The sequence below is a fragment of the Cebus imitator genome, unplaced genomic scaffold, assembly GCF_001604975.1.
Source record: "Cebus imitator isolate Cc_AM_T3 unplaced genomic scaffold, Cebus_imitator-1.0 Scaffold28, whole genome shotgun sequence".
Lineage (NCBI taxonomy): Eukaryota > Metazoa > Chordata > Mammalia > Primates > Cebidae > Cebus > Cebus imitator.
The window spans coordinates 6,535,850-6,546,784 of record NW_016107343.1 but is presented as its reverse complement, the minus strand read 5'-3'; the positions used below and the strand labels follow the sequence as shown (position 1 = coordinate 6,546,784).

The window sequence follows — 10,935 nt, the reverse complement described above, 5'->3', positions numbered from 1 at the left end:
GTGCAAGGGTGCGATCTCGCTTCACTGCAATTTTCGCTTCCTGGGTTCAAGCAATTCTCTTGCCTCAACCTCCCAAGTAACTGGGATTACAGGCGCCTGCCACCACACCTGGCTAATTTTTTGTGTGTATTTTTAGTAGAGATGTTGGCCAGACTGGTCTTGAACATCTGACCTCAGGTGATCCGCCCGCCTCGGCCTCCTAAAGTGCTGGGATTACAGGCGTGAGCCACCATGCCCAGCCTACTTGGTTTCTTATTAAAGAAATAATATGCTAGATTTCATTTGAAATTCAAAGCTCTAGAACCAAGAACTAGGTTCCCAATTATTTGACTACTTTTCTAAGTAAGTGCTGTATAAACCCTTTGTTGCTTGTTATTTGACTACTAGTATCCTGTCCACATCACACTCCCAGTCTTTTTGGCCCTAGTCTTAAATTTACTACCATAAGCAAAACCGTGATAAATAAGGCCCTAAATCTGTGTTTTTCTTGTTTTGTGATGGGGAATGATAATACTTCTCTGGGAGCAGAAATGTGCTTAGTTCTTTTATTTAATTACAGTTAACTTTGTTATGTAGGAATCACAACATAAACTTTTATAATATAAAAATTTAATTGCTTCCAGGAATTTATTTGGGAAAACCGTGAAACAATGTATAAACACCTGTTTTAAAACATTTTTATCTAAAAGGCAATGTCCTAAATGTTTATCATGCTTTTAGTTTTTAAAATGAAAAGGGGAGGGCCTTATAAGAAAAAAACTGTTTTTTTTCCCCCCCCAAACTTGTGAAGAACAGTTTCTAGGCCTAAATATGTTTACTATAATGCTAAAAGTTGCTGCAGTTGCTGCTGCTTATATAAGCTGTTGACATTGTCTTTTGTAGTCTTTTATGACCAAGGCATAAACATGGCTTTCATCCTAACTAGTTTGGGTTAGGGTTCAATACTGTACCCAAACACCAACAGATCTGTTTGACCTTTAATAGAAGTCTTAGTACCACTGTTTTCTATTTTTAGCCAGTTTATAAAACCTTGACCAATTGATGAGTCTTGGTAGTTATTCTGTTTGTCTCTGAAATGAAATGATGTCATTGGATCATTATATTAGGTTTTAGAATTAGAAGTGAGAAGACAAATTCCCCCCCCCTTCTTCCCTTCCTCCTCCTCTTTTCTTTTCGTTCCTTCCATCTGTCCGTCCATCCCCCTCTGTTGCCCAGGCTACAACTACACCCTCTGTTCAGTGATGCAATCTCAGCTCACTGCAACCTCCACCTCCTGGGTTCAAACAATTCTCCTGCCTCAGCCTCCTGAGTAGCTGGGACTACAGGCACACACCACCACATCCAGCTAATTTTTGTATTTTTAGCAGAGACAGGATTTCACCGTGTTGGCCAGGCTGTCTCGAGCTCCTGATCTCAGGTGATTGCCTGCCTGGGCATGATTAAAGACAGGGGCCACCAAGCCTGGCTGAGAAGGCAGATTTTAATTGTCTAGCTATCTGGCCTGTAAAGTTAAGTTGGAGGTGGCAGAATGTTTTTGGTTTTTTTTCTTTGTTTGAATTTTGCTGTAAGGTAGAGAATTAGAAAAAAAAAAAGAAATCAGAGGTTTAGGACCTTAATTCTTTTCATAGGAAATATTCTCTCAACATATATTGTCTCCTAATACCCTAATCAATCTTAGAGCCCATTGTTGAGTGACTGGCTTGTCTTCAGGACCAGGGCATTCTCTTAGGTGTTTTGCTTTCTTGTTGTTTGTACCTGTTCTTTTAATTTCTCTTTCGTATATGTCTATTTATTTTCCAGTAACTTTTGAGAATCCTTTGCTATTGTCTGGGAAATTTAAGTTAGTATGAAGTACTTTTATCTTTTGCAAAGTACATAGCAAAGTAACCCAAATGTGAAAATGGGACATCACTTTCAGTGATGTGACTATAGATTGAGGTAACTGTAATAGAATTGAATCCTCAGTAGAGAGCACATTTCAGAACAGAGAAATAGGCTATAAAGACAGACATTGGAGGTTTACTTATTATGCAAATAAATGACGAATAGGACTGGAGGTTAAACTTTCCCAGCCTATTTGTGTTTTGTTGCAGGGATGAGGTTTCAAGCTACAATTTTTCACTGTGGTCAAATTGGTTTGCTAGTCTCAATATATAGTCCTACCTTGGAATTGTTTTTGCTTTTTACTTCAAAAATTTTTGTCGAGATGGGGTCTAACCACCTTGCCTAGGCTGGTTTCAAACTCCTAGGCTCAAGTGATCCTTCTGCTTTGGCCTTCCATAGTGCTGGGAATATAGACATGAGCCACTGTGTCTGGCCATCTTTTTTTTTTTTTTTTTTTTTTTTTTTTTCTACCTTTCCTTTTTTTTTTTTTTTTTTTTTTTTTTTTTTTTTTTTTTTTTTTTTTTTTTTGTTTTTTTTTTTGAGACGGAGTTTCGCTCTTGTCTCTCAGGCTGGAGTGCAAGGGTGCGATCTCGCTTCACTGCAATTTTCGCTTCCTGGGTTCAAGCAATTCTCTTGCCTCAACCTCCCAAGTAACTGGGANTTTTTTTTTTTTTTTTTGAGCTAAGATCTCACTCTTTCAGACTGGAGTACAGTGGTGCAATCATGGCTCACTTCACCCTTAGCCTCCTGGCTCAACCTCTCAAGTAGCTAGTACTGCAGACATGCACCACCACACACAGCTAATTTTTGTAATTTTTGTAGAGTTGGGGTTTTTCCATGTTGCCCAGGCTTGTGTTGAACTCCTGGGCTCGAGTGATCCCCGCCACCTCTGACTCTCAAGTGTGCTACAATTACAGGCATAAGCTGTTGTGCCTGGCCTTTTTTCCCATTTTTATTTGAAGGAAGCTTTGCTTTTGTCTGTATTTTCAAGTGCTATTTATGGGTCAGCCTGAGTTCCTCCATTTTCTTTGTTTTCCTCGGACACACGTGTACACAGTTTTTATGACATTGGGTTACAATTTAAAATTCTGTGAGCAGTTCTGGTAAATACTGGTTTGTAATGATGTTGATGTTGACTGGTCCTGCTGATTTACTTGGATCTCTGCTATTCATGTAGAATTCAAATATAGGATACTTAAAGCAGTGCCGAAAGAGGTATCCTTCTGTGTATTTCAGAGAGGAATTTGCTTGTGTACTAAATTCACATTTAATTTTGTATTGTCTCTTTTAGGAGGAGAGCATTCCCATTGCTTTATCTGGTAGGGATATCTTAGCTAGAGCAAAAAATGGAACAGGCAAGAGCGGTGCCTACCTCATTCCCTTACTTGAACGGCTAGACCTGAAGAAGGACAATATACAAGGTTAGTTGAATAAAAGTTTATTTTTAAACTAAAAATGTGAGTTTCAGCCTTGGAGCTATATGTAGAAGATACTCCTTTTTTTAGTCAGAATTTATATTATCTAAAATTTGTATTCTTTCTTTTCAGGTTTTTTGTTTTGTTTTGTTTTTGTTTTTTTGGCCTGATGATGGTCTTCTAAAAATGATTCCCAGTTTTTTAGAGATTTCTAGTTATCAGTATTTTTATATGATACACAGTTTTGACAGCATTCCAGTGAGATAGGCAAAATAAGTATTAGTGCCCTATAGATAGGAAAGCTGAGGCTGGACACAGTGGCTCACAGCCTGTAATCCCAGCACTTCGGGAGGTCAAGGTGGGTGGATAACCTGAGGCTGGGTGTTTGAGACCAGCCTGGCCAACATTGCAAAACCCCATCTCTACTAAAAATACAAAAATTAGCTGAGGATGGTGGCATACACCTGTAATCCCAGCTGCTTGGAAGCTGAGGCACAAGAGTCACTTGAACCCAGGAGGTGGAGGTTGCAGTGAGCCAAGATTATGTTACTGCACTCCAGCCTGGGTGACAGAGTGAGACTCTCTCTCAAAAAAAAAAAAGAAAAAGGACAGTTCAGATCATGAGAGGTTTAATTAGTTGACATTGCTGCTTATAAACTGTAGAGCTATTTCTTGTGACAGATGAGTGTTACCACAATTCCTTGTAGAAACATGAACTTCTGTTTAAAGGCGTGGGTTCTAGGATTTTAAGAGCCTAGGCAGTGCGGAATAGTTTTCATACTTATATTCAGTATAAGTTAATAGAATTAGGATTTCACCTCTGAAACTTTACATACGTTTTTAGCTTTTTTGAGCTTTCTTGATGTGTAATTATCATTTCTTCCTACTTTCATATGATGTAGATACAACCTGGGTAGCAGGAGTTTCCTACTTATGTATTTTAGACTGGTGACTCTGACTCAAATGTAGTTGGGGCTCTTAGAAAGATAATAAACTTTGAGCTAATAGTTGCCAACTCAACCTGCTAAAAGTTTGTAATTAAGAAGTGTGTTGGCCATGTGTGGTGGCTCAGGCCTGTAATCCCAACACTTTGGGAGGCCGAGGCAGGCAGATCACCTGAGGTCAGGAGTTTGAGACCAGCCTGGGCAACGTGGTAAAACCTCGTCTCTGCTAAAAATATAGAAATTAGCTGGGTGTGGTGGTGTGTGCTGTAGTCCCAGCTACTTGGGAGGCTGAGGCAGGAGTATTGCTTGAACCTGGGAGATGAAGGTTGTAGTGAGCTGAGGTCATGCCACTGCACTGCAGCTTAGGTGACAGAGTGAGACCCTGTCTCANAAAAAAAGGATATGGTGGCTCATGCCTATAATCTCAGCACTTTGGGAGGCCAAGGCAGGAGGATCACTTGGGGTCAGGAGTTAGAGACCAGCCTAGCCAACATGGTGAAACCCCATCACTACTAAAAATACAAAAAATTATCTGGGAATGGTGGTAGGTGCCTGTAATCCCAGCTACTCGGGAGGCTGAGGCAGGAGAATCGCTTGAATTTGGGAGGCAGAGGTTGCAGTGAGCTGAGATGGCGGTGAGCCGAGATGGCGTCACTGCACTCTATCCTGGGCAGCAGAGCAAGACTGTCTCAGAAAAACAAAAATGAGGCCGGGCACAGTGGCTCACGCCTGTAATCCCAACACTTTGGGAGACCAAGGTGGGCAGATCACCTGAGGTCAGGAGTTCAAGACCAGCCTGGCCAACATGGAGAAACCCCATCTCTTTTTAAAAACAAATAAAAGATGAAAAAGTAGAGTGTAATATTTACATGGCAGTATTGCTGAGTGAAAGTCTAAATCTGGAATACTGTAATTGGCTTGGGTTTTTTTTGTTTTTTTGAGACAGAGTCTTGCTCTGTCACCCAGTCTGGAGTGCAGTGATGCCATCTTGGTTCACTGCAACCTCCACCTTCCGGATTCAAGTGATTCTCTTGTCTCAGCCTCTTGAGTAGCTGGGATTACAGCCACGTGCCACCACACTCAGCTCTTTTTTGTATTTTTATTAGAAATGGGGCTTCACCATGTTGGTCAGGCTGGTCTCCAACTCCTGACTTCAGGTGATCTGCCTGTCTCCGCCTTCCGAAGTGCTGGGATTTCAGGCGTGATCCACCACTCAGTAAGGGGTAGCATTTCTATAGCTTCTTAAATTTTGTAAATACAGTGTGTAACGTGTTCTACCTCACCCCATATTTTCTCTGTTCCTTGGTATTTTTCAGCAATGGTGATTGTTCCCACTAGAGAACTTGCTCTACAGGTCAGTCAAATTTGCATCCAGGTCAGCAAACACATGGGAGGGGCCAAAGTGATGGCAACCACCGGAGGAACCAATTTACGAGATGACATAATGAGGCTTGATGATACAGGTAAGAAATTATTACTGAAAGGTAGCGTAGCTTTCTGTAATGTTAGTCACAGTATTTCAGTAAATTATTAAAAAATTGTTTTTAAGAGTTAAGGAACAGAAACACTGCAGTAAAAAAAAATAAAGGAAATGACTATTGCACTAAAGAGAAAAAGACACATTTATAGGCCGGGCACAGTGGCTCATGTCTGTAATCCCAGCACTTTGGGAGGCCGAGGTAGGCAGATCACCTGAGGTCGGGAATTCCAGACCATCCTGACCAACATGGAAAAACCCCGCCTGCACTAAAAGTACAAAAATTAGCTGGGCATAGTGGCACTTGCCTGTAATCCCAGCTACTCGAGAGGCTGAGACGGGAGAATCACTTGAAGCCAGGAGGCCGAGGTTGCAGTGAGCCAAGATCTCGCCATTGCACTTTAGCCTGGGCAACAAGAGCGAAACTCTGTCTCAGGAAAAAAAAAAAATTATAGTAATTGAAAAAGATGTTTGACTTTATTAGTAATTGCCTTATTAGCAAGTTTATAGTAATTTTTTCTGTTTAATAAAGCTAAAAATATTAGACGATACTGTGAGTTTGTAGAGAAATAGGCTGCCTTGTAAACATGGGATATAAACTGATAAGATGGACAATTTGGCAGTATATTTTAAAATTATAAATGTGTATTTTTAAGAATCTTTCCTGAAGAAAAAAGTTGGGTAAATTCAGGGCAGTATGTACGAAGTTGTTTACTATGGGGTGGTTTGTAATGCTGATTTGATAAATACATTGAGGTATAGTCTGAATAGGATTCTACATAGTCATTAAAGAGGGAAATTGATCTGTATTCATTTTCATGAAGACGTTTCACGATACTTTACTGAGTGGAAAAAGATAATGAAGCAGCAAGAATGATATAATTTATATAAAATTATATCTAGATTCTAGTCAGAATACTAGATATGATTATGTGATGTAGTCTTTGTATTGTATAGTTTGTGTGTTTGTTTTTTGGAGACGGAGTCTTACTCTGTTGCCACACTGGAGTTCAGTGGTGCAATCTCAGCTCACTACAACCTCCGCCTTCCAGGTTCAAGCGATTCTGCTGCCTAAGCCTTCTGAGTAGCTGAGATTACAGGCACCCACCACCATGCCCAGATAATTTTTTGTAGTTTTAGTAGAGATGAGGTTTCACCATGTTGGCCAGGATGGTCTTGATCTCTTGACCTCATGATCCACCCGCCTCGGCCTCCCAGTATACTGGAATTACAGGCCTGAATCACCGCGCCCGGCCGTATTGCAGTTTTAAAAAATGATTGATTGTCTTGTTTGATCCTTTTAACTTGGAAGGCTTTGAAGTACTTTGAAGACCACTGCATTAGATTAGAGGCATTGCTATTGTTTCAGAAGCCTGTTGTGCTTTCTGTTATTCATTGGGAATTGTCCTAAGACGAGAAAGTATGCCTCTTGTTGGAAGCAGGTGATTTGGGAAGCTGTAGCCCACCCAATGTAGAGTGAAACAAACAAGTATTTTTTAACCATCCTGTGGTGAAATGGAAGTCTTTATACTAAAACACATCTTTGTGCCATTTTCTGTTATTCCCACCTCTGTAACACAATAGTGTTCCTTTTTTCTTTTTTTATTTTTTTTTGAGACAGTGTTGCCCAGTCTGGAGTGCAGTAGCATGATCTTGGCTCACTGAAACCTCCAACTGTAAGGTTTAAGTAATTCTCCTGTCTCAGTCTCCTAGGTAGCTGAGATTACAGGCTCCCACCACCACACCCGGCTAATTTTTGTATTTTAAATAGAGACAGCGTTTCACCACGTTGACCAGGCTGGTCTCAAACTCCTGACCTCATGTGATCCACCTGCCTCGCCTCCCAAAGTGCTGGGATTACAGGCATGAGCCACTGTACCCGGCCTAATGTTTCTGATACAAGATAGTCATGTGCTGCATAACAACGTTTTGATCAGTGACCGACTGCATGTAGGTCGGTGGTCCCATAAGATTATTATGGAGCTATGCAGTCGAGTAAGCGATACCATCTGGGTTTCTCACATAGCAATGCATTTCTCAGAATTAATCATTAAGCAACTCAGGACTATATATGGTAAACCTTTACATTATCCCTTTTGCCCAAATTAAAATTAATGAGAATATATGTTTTCTAAATCTTGTGTAGTGCACGTGGTGATTGCTACCCCTGGGAGAATCCTGGATCTTATTAAGAAAGGAGTAGCAAAGGTTGATCATGTCCAGATGATAGTATTGGATGAGGTAATATCTCTACATTTGGCATTATACTATTCTGTACTTTTTCTGTGCTTTGCTTATAACTGCCAGAGAATGAAGCAAAAGCTGCTCGTGTTTATAATCTAATAAGCATGTAAATGGTCAGTTTAAATTAATTTGCTTGTAAAATGTGTTTTACCCATCAGAGGCAGTAGATTATAGGCATTCATTGGGATTCAGCATTTTGTCTCTTTCTTAGAGATGCCAGAGGTTAGGTTTTATTTTAATTTTTAAGGAATGGCTGAATAACCTCAAAGCCAAGTTAATTCTAAGTCTCTTTCTACTCAGTGATTTTTAAAAGCATGTAATATATATTCTGTCTTCTCATTTTGTGCATACCACTTGGTATTGTTTGGTTTTTGGTCTCTGTTAAATGTATTATCCCACCATGTTGTAAATGCCTTTTTAAAGAACTTATTAAAATCTGTAGTCCTGCAGTGTAGCCATGTTTTGTGCAGGTACAGATGGTCCTTGACTTATGATGGTTTACTTTACAGTTTTTCAGTGAAAGTGATATGCTTTCCTTAGAAACCGTACTTTGAATTTTTAAGTTTGGTATTTTTCCTAATAAGTAATATACTGTAAACTGCAGCTCCCAGTCAGCCACATGATCATTGAGGGTAGACAGCCAATACGCTACGGTATACAATGTTGTCAGGTGATTTTGCCCACCTGTAAGCTAAGGTAAGTGGATGTCTACATAATGTAGTAACTACCTTAATTAGCACGTTAAAGGGAGGCTGGGCTAAGTGATGATGTTCAGTTGGTTTGGGCAATATTTTCAACTTAGGTTGAGTTTATCAGAACATAATCCCATTGTAAGTCAAGGAGCATCTGTAGTATATCAGTGTTATTAATATTTTGACATGAGGTATTTTTCACATTTGGTTTGTGTTTTATTATTATTATTATTATTTTGAGACAGAGACTCACTCTGTCACTCAGATTATAGTGGCATGATTTCAGCTCACTGCAGCCTCTGCCTCCCGGCTTCAGGTGATTCTCATGCCTCAGCCTCCTGAGTAGCTGAGATTACAAATGTGTACCATGACAACTCAGCTAATTTTTGTATTTTTAGTAGAATTGAGGGTTTCACCATGTTGGCCAGGCTGGTCTTGACCTCCTGACCTCAGGTGATTCTCCTGCCTTCCCCTCTACCTCCTGAAGTGCTAGGGTTACAGCCGTGAGCCACCAGCCTGGCCTAGTTTGTGTTTTAGGTAACATAATTTAATTCAAATCAGGCTTTTGTCTTTAAGTAATGAGAGATAACATTTATTAATCACTGTGTACCAGCACTAAGTGCTTTACATGTTTTTTCATTTAATTTTTACAACAAACCTATAATGTAGGTATCCTGTAGTTACTACAGTATATAGACATCCAAATTTTAATTTGCTTATAAAATATGTTTTATACTTCAGATGTAGTAGATAGGCATTCATAGGAATTCAGCTTTTTGTCTTTTTATTACAGATACTGGAGTTTAATTTTTAAGCAGAGGAGTGGCTGAATAAACTGAAAGCCAAGTTTTTTCTAAGTCTCTGTAAAGTAGTTACTACATTATGTAGACATCCAAATTCTAGTTTTATAATTTTACATTTGTAGAACTGAAGTACATTCTGTAACATTCCCACACAGCTAAGTAATGAAGGAGGCAAGATTTGAACCTGGCAGTTTAGCTCCAGAACACCTGTACTTTTTCTTTTTTTTTTTTTTTTTTCCTGAGACAGAGTCTCACTCTGTCGCCCAGGCTGGAGTACAATGGCACGATCTCGGCTCACTGCAACTTCTGCCTCCCAGGTTCAAGTGATTCTCCTGCCTTAGCCTCCCAAGTAGCTGGAATTACAGGTGTGTGCCACCATGCACAGCCAAGTTTTGTATTTTTAGTACAGACAGGGCTTCACCGTATTGGCCAGGCTGGTCTTAAACTCTTGACCTCAGGTGATCCGCCCTCCTTGGCCTGCCAAAGTGCTAGGATTACAAGCATGAGCCACCACACCCAGCCTCGGAAGCCATACTTGTAAACACTATACCATATTACCTCTTTAATGAGAATCGTCACATTGAAATTCTGTTGTAGAGCTGGGTACAGAGGTATATGCCTTTAGTCCTAGCTACTCAGTAGACTGAGGCAAGAGGATCACTGGAGTCCAGGACGTGCAGACGGAAGTGAGCTGTGATTATGCCACTGCACTCCAGCCTGGGTGACAGTGAAATGTTGTCTCTAGGAATAAATTAATTAATTAAATTCTGTTTCAGAAAGTGGAGTTTTATCTGCAGTGTAGATTGTTTTTTCCCTAGAAGATAGGCATTATAGATTTTGCCCCTTTCTGAATATTTGACTCTGCAGTGTGGGAGAGAATTTATTGTATTCAACCAGAAACATTTCATGGATGCTTTTGTTGGATGATGTCTTATTCTTTGACCATGTATTACATACCCAAGTCCTTAGACATTATTTTATTGTTTTTAAAATTGTCTTTTCTTTATGTTACAGGCAGATAAGTTGCTGTCACAGGATTTTGTGCAGATAATGGAGGATATTATTCTCACGCTACCTAAAAACAGGCAGATTTTACTATATTCCGCTACTTTCCCTCTTAGTGTACAGAAGTTCATGGTGAGTATAAATCTGTACTTGGAATCGGTGCCATCCTGTGGCCTATGAGTATGCTTTATTTGCAATTACATCTTCCTATCTGTGAATATACTTTATGCTAATTATTTCAAGCCTTTGGCTTTTTCTTCAGTTGATCAATTAAAGATTCGTTGTATTGGCCGGGCGCGGTGGCTCAAGCCTGTAATCCCAGCACTTTGGGAGGCCAAGGCGGGTGGATCACGAGGTCAAGAGATCGAGACCAATCCTGGTCAACATGGTGAAACCCCGTCTCTACTAAAAATACAAAACATTAGCTGGGCATGGTGGTGCGTGCCTGTAATCCCAGCTACTCAGGAGGCT

General features: G+C 40.1%; 1 protein-coding gene across 1 annotated transcript in view; it reads left to right on the top strand.

Moving 5' to 3' along the window:
- The window catches only part of DDX6 (DEAD-box helicase 6), a 51,743-nt gene that overhangs the window by 21,897 nt on the left and 18,911 nt on the right, over positions 1-10,935 (top strand). Inside the window, exons 5-8 of the mRNA XM_037736780.1 lie at positions 3,176-3,305; positions 5,560-5,706; positions 7,867-7,961; positions 10,474-10,596. Of these exons, the coding sequence (XP_037592708.1) occupies positions 3,176-3,305; positions 5,560-5,706; positions 7,867-7,961; positions 10,474-10,596 (495 nt within the window). The remainder of the gene's footprint in view (positions 1-3,175; positions 3,306-5,559; positions 5,707-7,866; positions 7,962-10,473; positions 10,597-10,935) is intronic.